Below are 24,709 nucleotides of genomic sequence, written 5' to 3' on the forward strand. Positions count from 1 at the left end.
ACTAGTCCCTCAGTTTTTAAGATATCGTTTTGAAATTTTGCAAACGTCACTTTCTCTTCAAGAAGCTGCTCATTTGTCGGAACTGCCGATATCGGACCACTATAACATATAGCTGCCATACAAACTGAACGATCGGAATCAAGTTCTTGTATGGACAACTTTCACATTTGACAAGATATATTCACGAAATTTGGTATAGATTATTTTTTAAAGCAACAATGTAATCTCCGAAGAAATTGTTCAGATCGGATTACTATAGCATATAGCTGCCATACAAACTGAATGATCGGAATCAAATGCTTGCATGGGAAACTTCCTCATTTGACGACATATCTTCACGAAATTTTGTATGAGTTATTGTTCATAGAAATAATGTAATATCATAAAAAATTGTGCAGATCGGCTCGCTATAGCATATAGCTGCCATACAAACCGAACGATCGGAATCAAGGGCTTGTATGGAAAACTTTAGCATTTGACGTGGTATCTTCACGAAATTTGACATGGATTACTGCTTAAGGTAATAATATAATCTCCGAAGAAATTGTTCAGATCGGATTACTATAGCATATAGCTTCCATACAAACTGAACACATAGTTATTAAAAGAAATGCATCTGCGAAGGGTATATTAGCTTCGGTGCAGCCGAAGTTAACGTTTTTTCTTGTTTTTAATTAAAATATTACCATGATTAATATATATATTTGTATGTATGTATCACTAAAAAAATGGCAATATTTACTTCACTCTCCCTTTAGCAACATTCAACGAAGTTTCACCATAGTTTTATTGACAATCATTACATTTGTGCTCAAAATAATCAACTCATTTAGAGATATTGAGCATTGAAGTAAGTATTTAGTGGTAAAAACCAGTACATTTTAAGTACTTAAATACGGTTATGACCTTAGTTGTTTGAAGTGTTGTTATTTTTACCACGTGTTTTGTGGTTGTTGTCAATCACAGTTTGCTGTTATCTCAGAAAGCATGTGCTATATACTCTCATGCTATTAACATAAGTACATATATGTATGTATGCACAAAACTTTATTATATGGCATAAAGCACTGATTTGTATCTTGTCTTTGTGAACGTGAGTACAAAAAGAACACCATATTCTTCAATATAGATTTTATGATGTTTAACTTCCTTTACGTAACCAAAAGGGTTGAAAATCAAAGCTTGCGAAAAATAACTTTAAAAACTTGTTTTTAAGGGTTGGAAATCGTAGAAAGTAAATATAAGTCTCTATAAAGTTTTGACCTTGACAATGCTAGGCACGTTTCCCATAAGAGATATATGTACATATATACAGTTGGGTGTTTTTTTATAACTATTCATTTTTTTCAATCCCATCATGAAGTTTCCTTGGAATAACCTTAAAAAAAATTCCCCGAAAATTTTAGCCCTTAATATTAACATTAAGGACTGGACCAAGGTATGTAAAAATTTTTCATTGAAAATACACAACAATCGTGATTTTTTATTTTTAAATTTCTATAGCTCAGAGGCATTTTATGGCATCGATTTGACTTTAGACACATATTCCTCAGAATTGAACACTCCACAAAAGTGCCCATTGCGACAAAGTCGAAACTCACACCGGCGAGGTAGTACGGGGCTCTACGAGTAAACCTGATTTTTTCAAGAAATTCGCATTTTTTTGTATATATCTCGTAAATGACAAGAGCTATAGAAAAAATGTACAGGCCAAACTTTTAGGTAATTTTATTTGCTGCAAAAAGGGCCGAGGTCAAAATCGCTATCATTAATACTTCTCGAGATATTCGGCTTTTTAAGTAAGACTTTATAGAATTTTCATAGATGGTATGTAATAAAAAAGCTATGAAAATTCCATGCATATTCGAGAAATTCTTCTCTCAACAATTTAATAACTTAAGCAGGACAAGTCAGTAGTGATAGTATATTTTACTTTCTCCAGGGGTAATGGGTGTAATAGGGTACAGTAATTTCTGGATAAGCAGTTACAATCATATGACTAGACCCTGGAAATCTTATACTATTCGCCTATCGAGGTTGCTGAGTTTTGGATCTGCTAGGTAGAAACCACACCCAATGAAAAAGAAACAACAGACTCGAATGAAATACGACAATTTTGATAACGACCACAGCAAACGTAATAAGAACTATGATTAAGAGCATGCACTTGGAATGTCCGGTTGCTAAATTGGTGCCGCTTCACAGCTGGTTGATGTCCTCGTAAAAGTAAAGGCTGACGTCACCGTCGTCCAAGAAATACGATGGACTGGACAAGGAGGGATACGAGTAAATCCTCGGAATCTAGCGGTCGACCACAATACGAGCGGGGTGGGATAGATACCAAGAGTTGAAGAGGAAACCGAGTGCATATGGACAAAAAAGAAACAGGACGAGATGCGTGAGTATGAAGAGCTTGAGAAGCTACCGGACAGGGGTAATGCTCGAAAATTCTATGACTAAGACCAACGATAAGTTTCAAGACTGGAGCATACTACTGTAGAACCCAAAAAAATGATCTAGTGGTTGATGTTCAAAGCATACTGAAGCTATGGAGGGAACATTTCTTCAGCAGACCGTCAAAAAACTTGGACTTTTCCAGTGTGGCTTTAGACGTAAAAAATTTACTATCGACCAGATTTTCCATTCGCCACATTTGGAATAGACACGTGAAAGGAAGATCAACAAACATCGGTCTGAGTAGGCAATTGAGAAATAAAGTCCTCTCTCGAAGATCAAAGACCAAACTATAAAAGTCACTCATTATTTCCGACCTGATATGGTACATAGGCATGAACAATTACATCATCTGATGAGCCGACCTAAGGGGTGTTCGAGAGAAAGGTTTCCGGAAGATTTATAGTCTTTGCGCATTGACAACGACGAATACCGCAGACAATGGAACGAGAACGGAAGTAAGAGCTGTTTAAGCCCTGGCTAGGCCATGTTGTCTGGATGGATGAGAAGACTTAAGCTTTAAAGATTGTCCATCCAATACCCGCCGGTGGAAGCAGGAAGAAGAGGAAGACCTCTACTCCGTTGGAGACATGAGGTGGAGAAGGACCAGGCTGCATCTCTAATTGGCTCCAAACAGGACAACGCCTAATTGACTCAGCTTGTCACGGTTGGTCTCCGACTGAGTATTATAAGCAAACCCTGTTCAGCGTATAACAAAATTTTTATTTTTTTTTTAATGTTCATATGAATTTATCACAACTAACAGTTATTATAATAAATTATTACAAAATAAAAAAATGTAATATTAACAAAAGAAAACTAAAATATACTTAAATTTACGGTCTATCAGTATTTGCATTGTATTTAATTAAAGATTATAATAATGACGAAATATTTACTCACTTTGAATATTGAATTTTAAATAACACTTAAAAATCGTTAAACTTCACAAAATAGTTCTATAATATTAATATTTTATAAAAAAAAATCTTGAGAAAATGCTAACATTTCACACTTGTCCACATTGGACAACCCACAATCACCACTTTGATAAACTGACTGGCTGAAAGAACTTTTTGCAACACACGCCAGTGACTTACACTAAAATGTCTAGATTCAGTGCAAGTGGAATTGGAATCGCCGTGCTGTTGTTGCAAGTATCACTTTCGCTCGAGAGTGGAGGCGTGAAAAGCTGGACAGAACCCAAAACCAGATCAATGCAATTAAATATTAAACGCTATCATGAAACCAAACATTACTAGGTTACGGCTGACAATACTAGATAAATAGAGTGTCAACCGCAACAGATGAGATAAGCAACAAAACTAACAACAACATATGAATTTTTTCTCATAAGAAAATCAAATAAAAACGCAAATTAAAGCCACTAATTTGGCGTGATTTATTTTTTAAGTAAAAACACCGACAAAATAATTGTCTATTGACATTGTACCGCTATAAAAAGGGGAAAAAACTGTAAAATCACAACAACAGCAACATATTTAAATCACAAACAATTCGTTTAATTATTCCCCACACAATTTGTTTGCCTTCAAGAATGAAAACGAAAAAAATAATGCTTGAAAAATCACAACAATAACAAATTATCTTTCATGCCTATTGTATAATATCTTTTGTATACAACAACTATCAACAACGACAACAAAAGCAGCTGATCCACGCAGCAGACTAGTTAATTCGGTGTATAAACTCAAGCGTTGTGGCGACGGGATGCGCCAGTGGAGGAGTACCCGCGTGTAAGTATATAGGTACATGCCTACCTTTTCATACGCAGCCGCTCGGATGCAGATTTATGTTGGTTCAAACCGGTTGACACAACTGTGATAAACCGGCTGGCGCGCTAGCTGGTCGATGGACTCAGATTTAGTGCAAGCATTCCTTTGAGAAATTTCTTCGCGCTTCGCTTCTATTTGGATTGTGTGTGTATGTATATGTACAGGTAGTTGGTTGATTGGAGCTGTTGCATTTGCAGCAGACGAGTATTTGGAGTTGAACCTTAAACCAGCTGAAGCTGGTGTGTGTAACTTGTGTGGGTTCCTTAAAGGGTAATCCCTTTTAATTGGCTGCTTGAACGGGTAGAACAGGTGATTTACAAAAACAAAATAATAATAAATGAATTAAACTACCTGAGCAAAATTGATTTTGATCGAACAGATTTTGAATTAAATGCCGTAATTCTAGACAAACCAGTGAGTCAAATTATTTAATTTATATAATTTGAAATTCTTTCTATAAAAGAGTCATCCATTTCGAGGTACAGAAACCAAATTTAATGGGAAATGTTTATTATCATTCGGGTTAATTTTAAAGAAAAAACACAGAAACTTCAAATTTAATGGGAAATGTTTATTTTTCCCAGCTGAGTAAATTGAAGAAGTCGACGATAGGTCAATATATAGGGCTGAAAATTTTTCGTAAATTGGAAACATAGAAAACATTTTTTTCTTTGTGATAAAATTAGATTTTATTATTCAATATATGATAGTTATGTACCTTCGACGTCGACAGAACGATTATAACGGTGAAAATATTTTTCATTTTGTCATTTGTCTCAAGCCTCAAAATAAACACCAGTTTCTGCGATTACCTCTTCATTGTTGCTAAATATCTTTTCAGCCAGCATTCTCTTGAGCTCTGAGAACAGGTAATAGTCACTGGGGGCCAGACCTGAAGAATGCGGCGCAAACGGAAAAAATCGAATCCATTTATGAAATTTTGATGTGATATTGATTGATTTGTGACACGGTGCGTTTTTTTGAAGAAACAGTACTTTCTTGTTCTTCAAATGAGGCCGGTTTTTCAAGAATTTGTTCTTCAAAACCTCCAATAACGCAATGTAGCGTCTATTATATTAATAGTTTTTCCCTTTTGAAGATAGTGAAATATGCCACGTCATCTCAAAATACTAATGCCGTAACCTATTCAGCCGTCTTTTTAATTTTTCTACGCTTTGGGGTAGGTTCATCATGTGTAGTTCACTCGGCTGACTGTCGATTAGATTCCGGTATGGAATGATGGAGCCATGATTCATCCACTCTCAAAAATTGACACAAACACTGGGTTTCATTACGATTAAAAAGCTTGAAACACACCTCAGATTCAACAATTCATTGTTGTTTTTGTTGGATCGTGAGCTTGCGAACTTTCGCATACCCAAGTATTCATTTATAATAAATCCCATACGTTCCTTTGATATATTTAGGCTCTCACATCTCTCGAACAACTTCACTTTAAGGGTATATGAAATTATTTTGGGACTTTTCAAGTTTTCGTCGGTAACTGTCCCTTTAGAGCGTTCACTGCCTTCATCGTCATCAGTGCTCATTTCGCCTCGTTCAAGCTTAGCAAACCACTTTTCAATGGTTGATTTGCCTGGTGCAGAGTCCAAATAATGTTGAACAATTCAAACCTTGGAACCAACAGCATTTTTTTATCTTTATTCACTCACGTATATCTTTGTCAGATATTTTGATACAGTAGGATTCCAGTTATTTGATTGTGTCTAGTTATACGTCAAGTAAAAAAATAGGCATGGTTCAATTGAAAGTTTCACTAGTTGGAATGGTACAATTTATGTCAAACATACACCGTTTTTTTTTCGATAAGTTCACATATACATACACACGTAATCCAAATAGAAAAGCACAAAGAAATTTTTCAAAGGAATGCTTTACATCGGTCCATCGACCGTTTTGTTCAATAATTTGTTGCCATCTTGAAGTTAAGGACATAATGCCTCGTCTTTATTAACAAAAAACTAGAAAATCGATTTTCACAAGCAACTCTTGAAGCGAATTTTTCACGAACATAATCAATTGACAGCTGTCAGGTTCAAACTATATCCGAAACTCTACTATTTAGTAACACTGGTTGCTTCTGGGCCTTTGCTTCCTTCATACGATTCAATTATTGATACCACAAATCCGAATTAAGGCTTCTGCCGTATAAGATCAGCTCATAGTATATGATATGTTGTCAATCCCAGCGGGAACATAGCAAAACATTCCTAACCATCAATTTGGAATTGGCTTTCGTTTGCCCCGGTTTAGCGCAATTCAATCGCGACCATTTCCGCTTGACGTCGTAAGTGACACCTACAGTCAGCATTCGCTTTAGAAATAGATACAATGTGCATTCCAAAATAAACAGGACTTAAAAAATAAAACAGAACAAATGATTTTTTAGGCAAAATCAATTTATTTTATTCAAAATAGTCTCCTTCTGCTTCAATACAGTTTTTTGCACGGTCCAAAAGCATGCACGAATGTTTTAGCTCGTTGGCCAGTATGGCCTACTGGTGGCTATTGTCGGTGCAAGCCTTTTGAATGGCCTCTATGTCTGCATAACGCTTTCCTTTAATGGGCAAATGCATTTTTCCGAAAAGGAAAAATTCGCACGGTGCCATATCAGGTGAACACGGGGAGTGGTTAATGGTTAAAATGTGACTTTAGGTCAAATAATCGTTCATCGCATGTTGGATTCTGAGTAATTTTTGTCGTCAGTCAATTTGTGCGGAACAAACCGTGCACACACCTTTCGTAAGCCCAAATGTTCTGTCAAAATGCGATAAATCGAGGCATCCACATATCGGGCTTTTTTGTATCGATCCTTATTTAAGCGATCCCAAATTGCAATTCCTATCTCCTGACCAATTAAAACAGAGCTTACATAGCTTCAGACTGCACGATTTCCCTATTTTATTGATCTTTTCGACAATTGGCCTTCCAGTAAATCGTTGACATCAAAATTACTGAAATAGAATTGATGAAACTGAAATTGCGCGTAATTAGCTTAGGCCCATAAATACTATTTTCATATTCAGTCACCCGTCTTGCGTTTTCGCCTGTATTGAAGAAAAAGCAGTAAAATCTGATCCTTTGATCTTTTTGGACGCTCTAACAGTATTGAATCAAACAATTAGAAAACTGCCTGGGAATTTTTTTATACGACCTCAGATACGATTATTTAAGCCATCTATTGAAAATATAATGGTTTTCGTTTTTCTTTAGGTAATTCCGACCAGTAAGGATTTTTAATGTCGTTGTCATTTGCCATATTTTGAAGGAATAATCTTAGAGAATTAACATTATCCTTGTTTAAGTCTACATACATACTTGTATATGCAAAAAATAATTTTTACCCGAGTCATATGAAATGGAAATCGATTTAAGAGAAAAATAGTATCATAGTTTATTTCATGATCGGATGCAGATCTTTACTTTCCATAATAGTTCGTTTTGATCATAAGATCCATATATACATTATACATCTAACACTTCCAGGATGGAGTCGTGTGTAGAAGTTCACGCAAGTGAGGAAAGTTCTCTGATCGCCATTCACTTGGGAGTGGCCAGAAACGATTCTTTTACAATCTCAAGCAGCTCACTACTTCCGGTCTTTGACCAAGTATCCTCTGGGTAGCCTAAGAACATCCGTTCGAAGGCGAGCTAAAGTGAGAAGGCGAAACATCCCCCTTTGGGACCCGCCACGTAAAAAACTCTATCAATGAAAAATTACCAACAGCCTCTGGAGAGAAATCCCCCTTTTGATGACGACCATGACAAACGAAATAAGGACTACGACCACTTCGGACCGAAACTCTATAAGCGACTGGCGCGCTGTTGTTAACTCGACAATAATCGCGTAAGCGGTGTCTACGCTAATTAAGAAGAAGAACACTTATTTTCATTTTTTGCGCTAAACCCTGCTTCCCTTTAGTTTGTGGATTTATTCTTTACTTTGTTGGGATTTTTTGTTTCTGAGTCATTACTCCTAAACACTCGCAATTATAAGCAAACAAACATCGTAATAATACTAATAATAATATAATATATAATTTACACCTTGATGGGAATTGGGCCGAGCTTCCCAATCTTTTAGGTACTTTTTCTAGACATCATATAAACCAGGAGTATCGCGAGTTTTTAGCTACCAACGTATGTATAGAAAAATAATTTTTGAATAAAATTTTCCAAATTAATAATTCATCTGCATATTCGTATTCGTCTTGAAACCTTATTGTATAGTGTGGCATTCCCATACTTATGCTACGCAACTACGCCGAACATAAGTACATATCAGTTGTTGCGTCCGCGCACTTTATGTGTTGATTATCTTCAATTGACTTCAGACGCATTCAAGTGATCATGTACGTAATTTAATAAATCTTAAAAATTAAATGAAAATAAAAATAAAAACGCTCATAAAAAATTCCGCTTAGTCAGAAGAAAGTGAACTCCACATGTAAAACATATGTAAATACAAAGTAATTCACTTAATCGTCATTATCACACTACTGGGCATTCAGCAGCGATAATCAGTGAAATCTCTGGATTATTACTCCAATTTATAGTAGTCATTCACGAGATAACACCGAACTCAAACGACCGGTTGTAGGAGGCTGCAGCGACTTTGTGATGACGTCCAAGTTCAGAGCCGTTCATAACTAGCATTAGCTGGCTACTTGTGGTCTAACTCGGTATTATCTGCTGCGTAGCCGCTGGGCTTTTGAAGTTGAAGATTGCAAGCACATTCTCAGCTTATCGGAAGTGTTAATTCTATAAATTAAGTACATTCCATCTTAAATAGCGAAAGCAAAAGAGTAAAAGTTTGTATGGTGAGCAATCAAAGCAATTACGGAAAAATTCCGCCTCGAGAAAAATTTGCACAGATAAATTGCAGATTACCTATGGATGAGTCATTAAGAAAAATGAAGTAGGAATATTATGATGGGCCAAAAATTATTATGTTTTAGTGATTAGGAAATCTGGATAACTTTAAAGTAAAGCGGCAATGAGCCTCATGAAATTTTAAACTCCAGTTTCTAGACTAGTCTCTATTGATAAATTAATCGTTTCTTATTTTAAAAATTGGCTAATCCGCCCTTAAGAATAACATCCCAGTAAATATTACGGTTTTCCCGAAAAAGTAACTAAACATCCACTGTTAACTCGGATTCTGCACGAAGAAAAACTCGGAGCCTGAAATTTAAACGGAGCCTTATAAACGTTTACAGTATACTATAAAATCAAGACCGTCTCTAATTTGAGAACCTACACTCAATATTCTCCATATATTAGATTAGAGGGTAATAACAACAGTTATGCCTAGTGACCGAGTTGTACAAGTATATACTTTCAGTAAAGTGTAAAGCAGACTTTGATTTGGAAAGAAGGATCTTCTGAAATGAAAACTAAATTCGGTTTTGTTAAACAACTTGGGCTAGATTGACAATGGTTGGCGAAATCTATATATCCACCGATGAATCAAAAAGCGAAACAGGAAAAGGAGCAGATCTCTTCTATAGTAATCCATGCATAGAAAGCAGCTTCAACCCAATTTTCCACAATTTAATCTTTCTGTCCGAATTGTTTGATCAGAAGACCTCAAGTGAGGCAAACACGTGTTTCCTCTCCTAGACCTTTGCGCTCATTACAACTTTGATTGAAACAAAGGAATCTAGAATAACAACTAAGGTTTTGGAGCACGAGCAACACAGGGTATACCACAATTGTAATTTGGGATGTTGATGCCAGAGAGACCCGAAAGCTACCACTTTTAGCTAAAAAAAAGAACTAACTAACATTATAAGGGTCATCTCAATGCATTTAGCTCTGAGATTCCACTTTCAGGAAAATATATGCAAAATGTAGATCTAGACATTGCGCGGAGGATGATCCGACGCCGAAACATTACATTTGCGTAAGCCCAGACTTCAGTCGGTTGAAACAAGGTAACTTTTGCGGTTATCAATGGCCCAGCTTAAAAGACATTGGAGGCCACAGGATATGCAAGCATAATGACCATAACGATGGCTTAAGTGCGAACACGCCTGCAGTGAAGGGCCCCTGAGCCTCCCCTTTTCAATCAACCAACCAATGAAAATTCGAAAAGGTGTGAACATATAAGGACCTAATGAACATACGATATTTCAGTGAATATTCTCGGTGTTTGGCATTCGCAGTGGCCAACGAAATCTAGTCCCTAACAGAATTATAATAACCTGGGGTGGGACTCAAAAAATAATCAAAACATCTCGGTTTATAGTTGATAGAACATTTTTCTTTGATTCTACACCGACTCAGACAGAATTTGCATTGAATTAGGAAAAAAGCTCAACAATTGAAAACAGGTTTGACAACTCTAGCATTCCATTGTAAACATATGTACATCCATCAAGTAAACCTTCATAAATATTGGGTATTATAGAATGTATAATATACAGCTTTTCCTCTTCGATTTTAACTACTCAATGAGATGAAAAATTTGCACATACAATACAATAAATTAATATTTTAATACATGTAAGAGTGTATATAAAAAAATCTGATTATTTTGAAGCTCCTATTCAAATTGAGTATAAAAGCAGTATGTAAATAAAAGTGTAACGGTTCACACATTCCAAATTTATTCAACTGTGAAATTTTCATAATAAACATTCAATATTAAAACTAAAATTCAAATTATAACATATACTCTAAATAACATTTTTTCGACTTACCTGGTTTTATCCAACAACCTGTTGGCATTTAGCAACCAAACGCAAAGTGTTTGAATGCTCATTGGGTCGTCACTATACTCGCCTTGTGTGCGTAGAAAAATGGAGCAAAGGAGATACGCTCACACATTGCTCTGCTACCCAACCGATTGCTCAACGCACAGCGGGTGGTGCGCGGCGTCGACGACCGATGCCGACTGCGTTGCGAAGCAGACATCGACAGACTACTGTTGCTAGAGCAGAGAAATGAAGTGAGAATTAAATACAGTGTGTGAAAATAAATAAACTAGTATTAAAAAAGTAGCTTATCTAAAGAAAATTTGAGAATATATTTGTGGGGGACAAAGTTGTATTAGATTTTTAAATATAAGCTCTCAACTTTTTGCGATAAAAAACGCTTAAGATAGTAAGTATGTAGTTCGTTGAAAATATATCGCCTTCAGAAAAGAAATAAGGTCGCCGTAAGGGCAATAAACCTTACATCTATTCCTTCAAGCATTTTCGCTGCATTGACCTCATTTAAAGCACAGCAAATACCAGTTCGTATTATGTTATATATACATACGTATATATATAGTTTGGCTATTTACAGTCCAAAAGACAGTCCTACAGATTGTAGTTTTATTATCATCATAAACCACTGTAACCTAACTCTTCCTACCTGAGATGGACAAGCGCCCAAGTAAGCCTTTGGGTTCATTTTCAACCACATCACGATTCAAACTCATAAGATTGTTTTTCGACAGTATATTTCGTTATCTGAGCTCTTTCAATATTTTTGTGTGCCAGTAGACTAACTTTCAGAACCCAGAATTTATAGTCTGGTTGCTAAAAGTCTAAAGAGTTATGTCAATGGCAAAGCAAATACTTGTAACGAGAAGAATCATGATTTTATTAGGTTACATTAGGTCATATGTGGATTCTCTCGCTAAAGGTGCCGATAGATCTAACTTTTACAGCTGTGAACTTTGGTCTTTTTGCTACCCAAAAACTTCTAAAAATGGGTCACCAGATCTTCGTAGATCTATGGAGCGTTTAGAGCTTACCACAAAAGTATTAAGGCGGCAAATAATTCCAACGCTTCGCTGGAAGATATGTCTGATGAGATATTTCAATTTCAGTCTGGCAAAAGCTGAGCAATATTGAAAAAAGTGCCGACATGATTTCATCTTGCCTTCTCTCATACAGCTTTGACAAATAGCGTCCAACAACGCGATCACACCGCGAGTAAGCCCATTGAACAAACTTTAGGTCAGGTTAGGTCGTAGGGTTGATACAAAATCGATGGATCCCACTTGGAGAAAGTAACAAGATGCTTCCACCTCACCATCCTCCAAACAGTTTTGACAAATAGCGTCCAACAAAATATTTAGGTGCAATCCGAGTGCGTCTATTGGACAGTGTGCGGTCGGAACGCCAACAATTGCGGCGAGATTGGCTTTGTGAAGAGCAACTAGATCGAAGGACCTCTTCGTATTCACTGTGGGCTAAAATAATCTCAAAGCCGCACAAGTTCTGGTTGTTAACCTTGTAGAGCCCAGTGGCTATATATAGGACCAACACCACAATGCAAGGGGAGATGGAAATTCGACTCGCTTCTGATCGGATAAAACTGGAGAGAGAGTGCCCTCACTAGCAAGCTCATCGTCTCATGGATTAAAAACGAAATAAAACTCAGGGCACCTCTCTTTTATCAAAAACTTTTTATTTATCAACAGCAAACCTTCTTCGAAAGCAAAATTGGTTTGGGGATTCCAAACTGAAAATAGTCTTTGGGCACAAAAATCCCACTGTACCACCGCAAAGCCCCAAAGAAGCCATTGAGCAGAGGCTGCCGTAATCTGTGTAGCGGCAGCGCTGACGTTAAATCAGCAACTGCAGAGTACAATATTCACCAACAGGGCATTGGTGAGAGTTGTTGAGTTCAACAAAAATACGAGTTTTGTTTTGAATGTAACAACAGCTGTTGCTTTCGCCGATGCCGCCGACGATAGCGTCTCCACCGCCATCAACCTATGTGTCTGAGTGCTGCACACACAATCACATAGGACCGCATAGTGTGGGCTCTTGTGCTCCCAATAAACATCATTAGCTGCGACGCAACGCATCAACAGAGTTTATAGTCTCCGGTCTGTTGTGCTATTGTCTAGGTCTGCGGTGGACAACAGGTCTTTTACACGACGCACAGACTGCCAATCAGCTAGAACATTGTCATCAGCACACCTATGTAAGTGCATGCCGAAAATCAGCCAGCAATCAGTTATCACAGCTCATTGGAACTATTCAGTTTAGAACCTATTTAATACGGCTGTGTGTAGACAACGTCTTCGCGCCGCCTTAATCCCAATACGAAGTACTTAGACATCGGCGCGCGTTCATTAGAAGCAGCAATCTACAAAGGCGAACAGCAGAGTACCAGCGAGACGCTTGAAGTCGCATTGAGTGGCGTTGAGTTCAACAATTCAATACGTTTCGACTGTGCTGTACGGACTTACGGGCATAATACGCGCGACCAGTCGGTTCAGTCAGTGATCTTTGTCGGTTCGTGTTAGACGTGTGCGCGGTAGCTCAGAAACACTCGAGCTCGCAGACGATAAAGAATAAAATAAATATAAATAAAACATTCACAAGCAACTAAAATATTTTAGTACCCACTACAACAACAACAAGTAGCAGCAACGAAATCACATTTGTATTTTCACTCCGACAATACAAATTTGATTTTATATTTCGCTGCAATAACCGTGAAATAGAAAAGTAAATAAGCTAAAAATAAGTTTTCGTATTTATGAAAATGGTTATATAAAAAATATAAGCAATTTTCTTTTTCTTAAACAAAAAGTGGCGAGAAAATTATGTTGCTTTAGTTGCCACTTTGTAAAGCGCAAAAGAAGTGTGCGAGTGCCGATATTCATTTTTAAGTTTTTTTCTTTATAATTTTAGCATTTTGTTTTGTTTGTGTGCATTTTCTGTGTTCCTATGTGCCTGTGGTTTTATTATTCATTGCCAGTTTCGATATTATTGTGCTTGAATATTTACATAAAAACAGTTGAAGAAGCAAGAATGAAAACAGACTTGTGAAGAGTGCAAAATTAGCTGAATTGCAAAAACACTTTCATATTCAAAATTGTTGCGGAAAACACAAATGTTTGCATTCAAATTTAATGACTTATTGGTGGAAAGCAAATATATAGAAAAACAGCTGACGGAAAATAATAAAAAGTGTAAATGTTCTTGCAAAATAATAAAAATTAAAAAAATAAAACGAAACTATTTTTTATGCTTTTACAGACAATACATTTCTAGAGATTTGGAAAAAGTTATTTTAGGAAAGATAAAATATTTCATTTTTAAATGTATTGAATTATTGGTGGAAAGAGATTACATAAGAAAAATATTTCGGAAAAAATAAAAATTTAAATGTTTTTTTTTTTTGCAAAAAAAACAATTTAAGAAAATAATATAATAATAAAAAAACTTTTTAAGTATTATAATAAAATTTAAATATTTTAGTGAAAATAATATAAATATTTTTTAGGTTTTTAAAGACAATTATTAACTTTATAAGAAGTAGTTTTTTGGAAGAAAACATTGAATTTATTTTTAAATTTAACGAATCATTGGTGAAAGAATAATTTATTGGAAGAACATTTATGAAAAAAATATAAAGTTATTTTTTTTGTAAAAACAATAAATCGAAATTAAAAAATATATATTTATTATGCTTTTCTGGACAATAATTTTGGAAAATATTCGTGTTTGTACTCAAATTTAATAAATTATTGGTGAAAATAGAATATATTGAAAAAAATATTAAAAATATTATTATTTTATGGACAATAATTTTCTAAGTGTTTCTAAAAAGTTATTTTTAGGGAAAACAAATATTTGTGTGAAAAGAGAATATATTAGAAAAAGTTTATGACGAAAAAAAATAAAAGTGATATTTTGATGAAGTTATTAATTTCTTGTGAATTTTTCCCGATTACTTTCATGTTTTAAAAACAAATGTGGCATTTATAGAAATCAAAAAAACTATTATGCTTATTAATAATAGCAAAAGTTATTAAACAAAATTAAAAAAAAAAAAATATTTTAATAATTAAACGTAATTAATCTTAAAATGTTTGTACAGTAATTCTTTCGTAAAATTGTATCACAATAGGTCTCTTAATTAAAATTAAGTATTAATTGCAAAAATTATTAAAAACTATTTTTAACATGTATTCAGAGAAAATTCAGTTATTTTTCAGGATATCTTTAGATGCAAAAAAAATTAATATGTGTGCAAACACCAAGTATAAATATCAAAAATTAATATTTGTTAAAAACTAATTATTTATATACTTTTTAATTATAATATATACTACTTTTTAATATATGTGACCTGGTCTACGAAAAGGGGGCTTAGGTGTCAAAAAAAAGGAGAACAATTAATGAGATAACGAGAAACTGACAATTATTTTTAACAGCTTTTCCCAGAAAACTAGTTTTCGCACGTTAGCCCCCTTTTCGTAGACCAGGTCACATATAATACTTTTCCAGATTTCTTAAGGCTCAATAAAAAAAATTAATATGTGTAAAAAAACTAATTATTAATTAAAAATTATTAATATTTTTTCTTTTTTTAAATATACATATGATTTTTAAGACTACTATGTTTAATGAAAATTAATTATTAATTTATAAAAAGTAAAATAACACTTTTGCCATAATTAATATTATTTCTTAAATTTTTAAAATTACGTATAACATATTTTTTTAAATTTATTAAATATTAAAAAAAAATCTAATTATAATTTTAAAAAGTTTTATTTTAAACTTTAATAAAAAAATAAAATTTAATTTAATTAAATATTAAAATTAAATATTATATTTTTTCCTTAAAAATTTTTAATTAACACAATAATTTCTGTGACTGAAATTAAAATAACCTATTAAACTATAGAATTTTGTATCAAACCTAGCAGTTTAAAATTATTGCATTAATTTTTTTTAAATTATATTATATTTTTGATATTGGTTGTTAGTTATTTTTTATTGCTACTTTATTTTATTCTTTTTATCAATCGTTTTCATATTCAAATGTGCACTCTCGCACATAAATATTTTTAACAATCTTGTCTCAAGCATATGTTGCCAAAAAAATTGCTTATTACTCGTAGTAATTTACAACAAAAACAACAGCAAAATGAGTCTCAAACTTCTTTTTTTATTTCTCCTTTCTTTCGTTTTTATCGGAAACGTATGTATGTACTCGTATGTACCTGCGTTACAACCAATTTTGGCATATCCTTTCACACTACAAATCGTGCTACTAGGTAACAACAACAACTAACAAAATTTGATCGTATTAACCAAGTCGTCGCAGTCCGTGTAGTTAGTCAAATAAACGCGTGCAAAAAAAAAAAAAAACAAAAATGTCGACAAAGAAGAATGGTAATGCCATAACAACGGAATTCCAATTCCCTCAGCCGAAGGAGAAGCAGACCTGCATGGAATTAATCTACAATGGCAAGGAAGGCACCTACTTTGGACGTACACCCAAAAGTTGGGGTAAGTGTTTGAGTAAATAGAAATTATGAGAAGAATGGATATACATACATATAGATGCAGTAGTGTCAATATGTTAATACTCGTATATTTGCGAAAAGTAAACAATTTTAAGTAATGAAGAATAAAAGCAACAATAAATGACGGTGGACGGGCACTAAAGTGATAGTAGTACTAACAGGAAAAGTACTCCAGCAGGGAGTTTATACTATATATACTTAAGCATATGTATATATGTATGTACATACGTACATATGTATGTATATAGCAAATAACGAAATTCCATCCTCATATATTTTAACTAAATAACAACAACAAAAGCACCACCTTTAAACTAATTAAGTATACAATGTTTTGAAATATGAAATAAGATAAACTGCTCAAATAATCTTAAAACTTGTAGTATTATCTAGATTATGTGTAAATAAATGGCGAAAAGCAAATAAATGGCCTAATCGTGCAGACGCGTATTGTCATTTGCTAATGTCAAATAAAGCGAAAGAGCTTATGAATATGAGGTATTAATATTAGTTTGCGCTTTGAAAATAAATTTCCGCAAAATGCAAAGAAAATATAAACAAATGTAGGTGGTTATAGACTTACATATGTATATGTATATGGTACATACATACATATGTATGTATATAACATAGTATAAATATGTAAGCATACACATGTGCTTAGAAATGTACATTTTTGTAATAATAGTCATATGTGTACAACAAATTTGTTATCGTCGCTTTTGTAAAAATTGTAGAAGCAGATAAGAAAACACTGTAGATTTCAACAGTCAGGCACATGTATACATTTATTTGGTGACCTAGTAGGAAAATAAGCGGTTATTATTTATAAATTTTAAATCCCGAAAAATTTAGTGGGTCCCGAAAAATTTATTTAATCCCGAAATTGCATGTGTACGAATTTATTTGGTGAGCTATTAGAAAAATAAGCAGTATTTCGTTTTATAACTTTTTAATGCCGAAAATTTGTGTAGTCCCGAAATTTCGGGACTATATTTTTTTTATTTCGTGAATAAGGCTTGGCAATTAGTAATAATTAAAAATTTATGGAGTCCCGAAATTTCTAAATTTAAACATATTTTCTTGAAAGCCAGAATGAGTTCAGAATCTGGATTTCTGCAAAAGTCAACCTTTAACAACTTTTGCAACCATTTCTTATATGGCGAAAATTTCTTCTTGAGACTTTCCTATCTATCTTACCATGATAAATTTGTAGATATTACTGAATGCAATGAAGAAATCACAGATCATGAACATGGTCAAAACTTCAGTTAGAAATCATATCATCTCTATTAGAAAACCATACCGGGTTTTTCGAAAGCAAATTAAATTTAGATGAAAATTTATACGTAAATTTAGAAAAATTCTGATCTCAAAACTGGTCCAACTTCCAGTTAGGTCTTCACAATTTTACAATCGAGTATCTTTATATATGAAACATACATACATATATACATACTATATACGATTAGCATGCGGGCTACAGCTGCCACATGTAAAATAAACTAACAGATTTACAAGTGTACTAATTAATTCAACAAATAAAAATACAACAAAAATTTTATAATTAACGAACTTGGCAACAGTAAAAATATTAAATGTGAAACAGCAATAAAAAGGGTTGCAATAAAAACACTAACGACACAAAGAAAGTACAAATGGAAGTGAAAATGAAAATAAAATTAAAATAAAAATAAAAAGAAAAAGAAAAAAATCCAAAAAAAAATAAATACAGAAAATATAAAACAAAAAATATATATATGTACATATTATATAAGCATATGCAACAACAATAACAAAATCAACAGAAATTCAATGCGACTGAGTCCCTAGTACAAACGCCCCTCAGAGCTTCAGGTTACTGGGCACAGGGCGGGAAACAATAAAATAATTACGATTGAAGCGAAAAATTATCAAAAGTGTTGATAAGGAAATTTGACGCGCACGAAGCGACAAAAGGGCGAGCACTCACTTGCAAGCACACACCGTTGATAGAGGTGCCACGGAATTGATGGATCGCTGCACCGACACACTAGACATACATATGGCTGTCTGAGCGCATGATGGCTTGAGGAAATGAGTGTGGCATGCAAACATATCTAGGTGTACCGCTAGTCGTCCACAGCACATTGACGCTCTATTGCAGTGAATGTTATCGGCAATCGCGGAGCCACATGTCGAGTGATTACTGTCGATTAACAAAAGCAAAATCAACATTACTATGAAATAGTATATAAATACATACACGCGGAAAGCGTACGCTTTAATTGCACACAAATACATGCGTATGTGCATATATGTATGTATATACATATTCATAAGCGCTTATGCTCAAAAACAAAAGCGGGTGTGACGCGCGTTCTGAATAGCCTATGAATCACTGGACACCGACAAGTTGTCAGCCTGCGTATGGGTTGGTCGCCCTTTGGCTTTATCAGTAGCAAAACGCATTTATTGTATGTATAGTATACAATATACTTATGCATGTGTTTGTATGTCAAAAGGAAGGAGACGGCATGCAAAAGCCGGTGATATGAATGCCTTAAGTCCACTTGACCAGTCATTTATCGGTGCGCACCGAAAGCAGAAAAGAAATGAAAAAGTAAACGCGTCAAAGCTGTCGGTGCCGGTAAGATGTCGTCAGCGGCGCTTCCAAGTCCATTTGGCGCGCCAACACGCAAGGCAGGCATGTGCTCTAATATGGATAACGACTGACCATGGACACAAGTCACAAGGTGTTGTCATTAGACAAGACAGCTGTAGAAGATATGTATGTATATGTATTTGTATATATGTATATATCCATGTATATATTATGTATATCTATTCATATTTGCATATGACCTAGTCAAAGGTTTTTCGCTGGAATTATAACTTGTCTGCTTGGCAGGTAACATAGAAGCTCCTTATAAATCGATATTTCTAGCTGAACGGCAGCGGAAAGGGACTCTATTACTATGCTAAAGACTATAATCTGAATATTAGAAATTAAAGAAAAAAGAAGTATTATATAACTACAAAGTTTTAGGTTAAACACTGGACTCAAGACTGAAGAACCTATCATGATTGCGCTGGAAAGACTGTTAGTCGCTCACGTGAAGTGTTTACAGCGAAGGAAGATACTCGAAACCATTAATTCATAATATTTTCATGACTATAGAGTGATTGAAAGTAAGGAAATTAGAAATCTTCCTAAATCTAGCAAACAACTTCAAATTGGCGAAAATTGGAAAACTCTGTTAGCTTATTTTTTTTCTAAAGATAGAAAAAACAGATAGCATAAAACCTGGTGGCGTAAGTTGGAAAACTCTCTGAAATCATTCTCATACTCAAAAGGTAGCAACGATTTAAATCCCTGAACCAATTTTCATTATAAAAGTGATCCTAAATGGATGAACGTCTCGAACGTATATCGTCTTGTTCTCGTTCACAACCAGACACATATGCTTCTCTTCCTTCTCCAGTCCCTTAACCAGTCTGGAAAAAGCAGAACTGACAGCGTGCTTATTGTGGCCAATGATATTAATATCAGCGGCGTACGCCAACAGCTTTTCCCTCTTATAGAAGGTTCTACCTTCTCTATTTAGCTCTGAAACTCAAACGAATGTATTATTTTCTCCTGCAATAGGTTGAAGAAGCCATATGATAGGGAGTCCCTTTGTATTAAATCACGCGGTTACTAGATCACCTCTGGGGTTCTACAAGAGTATACTCCGGTCTTGAAACCTTCTGTTAGTCGCCGCTTTTTTCCAGAATTTTCGAGCATTACCCCTGTAGGCCAGCTTATCAAGCTCTTCATACACACGCATTTCGGTCTCTCCCTTTTTGTGTCTGCAAATGCGTCTTGCGTCTTTTTTCACCTCTCGGCATCTATTTTCTCCCACACGTGTTGTGGGCGATCGTAACGTTGCGAGGGAGGCAGTCTGTTTTCTCTCCGCTGGGACACGGCACTCCTCGTCGTACCAGCTATTCTTTTGCATTTTCCGAAAACCAAGGGTTTTGGTTGCAGCTGTACGTAAGGAGCTTGAAATGCCGTCCCACAGTTCCCTTATACCGAGTTGTTGATGAGTGCCCTCAGAGAGCAGAAGTGCAGGGTCGAGTAGAAAATCGTTCGTCTATCTATTAAGATTGCAGATTCTCGACGTCGAACCTTCCTTACGTTTGTTGGCATGCGTTTTTTGCTGCACAGAGGCGGGTGCGAATCTTGGCTGCAACAAGATAGTGGTCCGAGTCGATGTTAGGACCTCGGAGCGTACGCTCGTCTAAAACACTGGAGACATGTCTTCGGTCTATCACAAAATGATCGATCTGGTTGGTGGCTTTTCGATCCGGAGACAGCTTGTAGCTTGGTGCATTTTTCTAGACTGGAATCTAGTACTACAGACAACAATATTTTGAGCCCCTGCAAAATCGATCAGCCTCAACCCATTTGGAAATGTTACTTTGTGGAGGCTGAATTTACCGACACGAAGAGACCTTCCTTACCCACCTTGGCATTAAAGTCGCCAAGCACGATTTCGTGGCTGCGGTAGCTCTCATAGGCGCATTCCAAGCGATCATAGAAGGAATCTTTGGTCACATCGTCCTTCTCTTTCGGGCACAAATCAGCGATATGTTGAAGAAATTCACTTTGATGCGGATTGTAGTTACCCATTTAAACATCGGCAACAGAGTCACTCTCCCACCACGAATCCCACACCGAATTTGCGCTCATTTATGTATATTGCCACTGTAGTAAATGCCACAAGGACCTACTCGCCTCAGTCCTTGTCCCGTTCATTTCTGGGACGGTGCTGATATCAGCCTTCTTTCTAACGCGGTCATCAACAAGCTGGGCAGTGGCACACTCCCAATTAAGGGACCGAACATTCCAGGTGCGTGCCCTCAAATCGTAATCCTTGGTGCGTTGGCCAAAGTCGTCATTAAAAGGGGCGTATCTTATCCGAGACTTCTTGTTCCTTTTCATTGGGGCGTTTTTTAGGTAGCGGGTCCCAAACATAGCGCACAACCTTGTAGAGGGGATGTTTCGCCTTCTCACTTTTGCCCGCCTTCAAACTAATGTTCTTTGGCTACCCAAAGGATACTTGGTCAAAAACCGGAAGTCGTGAAGTTTTCATTTTAGTAAAACAATATCAAAAAGTTTCCAAAAATTCCATTGCGGACTTTTCTAAATAACTTCAAATATTATATATACCATCCATAAAATACTGAAATTGCAACTTAATACCACAGAAAAAGAAATAATATCGGTTAGTATGTTAAGTAATCCGAACTAAAACTTTATTTTTTTTCTGTAACCCACAAGCTTTGCGGTCACTTTAATAGCTAGCAACTGCCTTATTATGTATTAAAAGAACCAGCAAAATTTTTGTAAACAAAAAACTCGACACATATGCCGTTATCAGTGTTTCTTCAAATTTAGGGCAGTGTCCTCAAATAGTTTTCACCCATTTTATAGGTAAGCATGTATGCAGGTGGGTAGCTGTTATTAATTGTAATACATGTATGTATATATACATACATAATTGTGTACCATTTTAAGGTTAGTGTAGGTTGGCAATAACATTTGCTGTTACTGTCAACATTTCCTGTTACTGTCAACATCTCCTGTTGTTCCTACTGTTACAGTTATGGCTGCTGTTACTACTATTATTGCATGAGCTGCTGTAGACTTGCGCCAAAAGGTTAACAACCTTGCATTGACGGAACTGTACAACGTTTGCATATTCTAGTTGACTACAAAAAGCACACATACACACGCACACACTCACCTCAGCCGTGTTCGAGTAATTGTGTGCAGATATCTTCAGTTGCAGGACGCATGAACGAAAATAATTTTACTACGCTACTACGGTATCAGATATATATTGTACATATGCTGCTGCAACAGTGCGGCCAAGTTGCAAGTGAGACTGCAATATGCGCGCCAGTACACTTTTGCAAGGACTTGCTTATGTATTTCTGCCATATTGAAAACATGCAGCTATATAAAATATATGTATTTACTATATACAAGGAGATTTATAGTGAAAATAGTGAAAGTGTGTATGCAGAACCTCGTCCTCACCTGTCAGCCTACAACAATGGCCGCGCCTGCAATGGTTGCAGCAGCAACAACAACAATAATATTAGTCAGAAATTGCCACACATGGCAAATAAATAATCACGTCAATGTATTAACCGTGTGTTGAGCTAACAAATATGAAATTTATACTCACACTACAGTCACTCAGTTAGTCGTCGAGTCACTCACTCGGTTCCACACTCCGTCATTCACTCTTTTAGTGACTCAGTTGTTATTGCATGGTAATAATCACTGATTAGTGGTCATTAGTGCGAGGACATGTGGGACAGCTGTGTGTTGACTTTAGTTGTAGCAGACAACTTTGATTTGTTTTCTACAGATTTCAAAAGCTGATTGATGGGTAGAAAGTGTTGGTTTATTATCATAATGACCAATGGGTCCTGCTGGGTAGTAAAGGACCATAGACTTGTGTTGGTTATTTCACTATTATTACATGAATATGTTGTTTGAAGAAGTAATTGAATGGAAATATGCTTTTTACGGTTATTTTTCAACCTTTGGACACTTTCAAGACATTATCAATGCAATTTATCGAATAATTTGATTCAGTGTAAAATTTTTTGGTATTTAACCCTGAGCAGGGTATATGAAGTTTACTATGAAATTTGTAAAAAGGAAACGTCGGAGACCCTAAAAAGCATATATTTAAAAGGTCTTAGAGGCAAACAAAGTTGATTGCCCCTGAATCTGTCTCTATATACGCAAAGTTTTGGAAATACCGATCTGAAAATTTGCACACGTCCTTTTCTCCCGACGAAGCTGCTGAAACCCGATCAGACCAATATATTATCTCATATTGGTCTTTATAATAAAATTTATCAATCTAAAACATACAGGTCATCTGCACTGCTCTTTCAATGAACACAACTGTAAATATGTAGCTGTCATACAACCTTTTCGATCAAAATCAAGTTCATGTATAAAACCGTTTGGTTTTGGTTTTTAAGTGGAAATTTTTTGTTGTTTTAAAGGTTAGGTTAGCTTAGGTCGCAGTGTTGAATCTAATCGATGAGTCTCACTTAAACAACTGTGAACGTTGATCCTTTGCGTCACCCAAAAACTCCTGAAAACTGATCACCAGATCCTCATATCAATCCCAGCCACTTCGCCAGGTTCGTCGAAAGTTTGTCTATCGAGATATTTCTGGCAAAAACCAGGCAATAGAAGAGAAAACTGACAAAATGATACCACCTCGTCTTCTTTCAAACAAATTTGTCAGAGAGCGTTCGACCGAATATTTATCTGTGACCCTGTAGATGTTTACTAGTCAGAACATCTACAATTGTGGTGAGATTGACTACGTTAATAACAAGTAGTTCCGAGGATTTACCAAGGCTCGAAAGATCTCGTAGTCGCACATGTTCTGGTTTTTAACTAACCTTTGCCGAGTTCATGAGTGGTACACAAGTACAGCGCAAGAACGTAAAAGGACAACGGGGTATCCACCCCAATCTCAAGAAATTTGAGCCCTCCCTAGTAAGCTCTTCGGCTTCTCAGTTTTTCTCAATTCCGCTGTGACCCAAAAAAAGTCTAATACGGAAGAAACTCTATGCTATTGATAATGCGATCATACACTCGTTGAGTAGTTTTGAGTGTATAGTCACCGAGCTCGAAACCATTATCTGTTATCGGAGTGGACTACACACTACTCTGAAGGAACCCGTACTTCAGTCACCTTCGATTGAAAGACGCTACAGTGGTCCGGTAGTCTGAAGCTAGAGTTGATGATGAGCTGCGGACAGAAGACTTTACCTCCTTAACATTGCGTAATTGTTTCCATGAATTCTTTTGTATCTCGTGACTTTGTTTATAGAGTTTGAAGCCACTCAGTAGTTTTAAAAAATAATTACTTTGAAACTTAAACTTTGAGAACCCAAACCCGTTTTATTATGTAAATAGAACATTAAGAGCTGTTCCCAGGACAGCCGGCTCTAAGTAACCAAAACGAACCCGAACTGTTAACTCAGCGCCATTTCTCGAAGTTACTTCAGGAATGTTTTCTGCCGCTACAATAACAGCAATCAACCACTTTTCATTCAGAAAATCAAAGATTTTTCAAGATGTATCATAAATCATTGA

At 35.5% G+C, this 24,709-nt stretch overlaps 1 protein-coding gene and 1 long non-coding RNA gene across 3 annotated transcripts in view; one reads left to right on the top strand and one right to left on the bottom strand.

The window, feature by feature from the left end:
* LOC126752936 (uncharacterized) overlaps nt 1–11,200 on the bottom strand; it is a 65,086-nt gene extending 53,886 nt beyond the window's left edge. Inside the window, exon 1 of the long non-coding RNA XR_007666064.1 lies at nt 10,976–11,200. This is a non-coding gene — a long non-coding RNA (uncharacterized LOC126752936). The remainder of the gene's footprint in view (nt 1–10,975) is intronic.
* Nucleotides 11,201–13,268: 2,068 nt separating this feature from the next.
* LOC126752932 (sodium/potassium-transporting ATPase subunit beta-1) overlaps nt 13,269–24,709 on the top strand; it is a 53,829-nt gene continuing 42,388 nt past the window's right edge. Inside the window, exons 1-2 of one of the 2 annotated variants that reach the window (XM_050463979.1) lie at nt 13,269–13,729; nt 16,294–16,528. In XM_050463979.1, coding sequence (XP_050319936.1) covers nt 16,393–16,528 — 136 coding nt within the window. In that variant the 5' untranslated portion in view covers nt 13,269–13,729; nt 16,294–16,392. Of the gene's footprint in view, nt 13,730–14,009; nt 14,197–16,293; nt 16,529–24,709 lie in introns of those variants that run through there. The other variant, XM_050463980.1, reaches the window with a different exon arrangement.

This window comes from Bactrocera neohumeralis, chromosome 3, assembly GCF_024586455.1.
Source record: "Bactrocera neohumeralis isolate Rockhampton chromosome 3, APGP_CSIRO_Bneo_wtdbg2-racon-allhic-juicebox.fasta_v2, whole genome shotgun sequence".
In the NCBI taxonomy this organism is placed as follows: Eukaryota; Metazoa; Arthropoda; class Insecta; order Diptera; family Tephritidae; genus Bactrocera; species Bactrocera neohumeralis.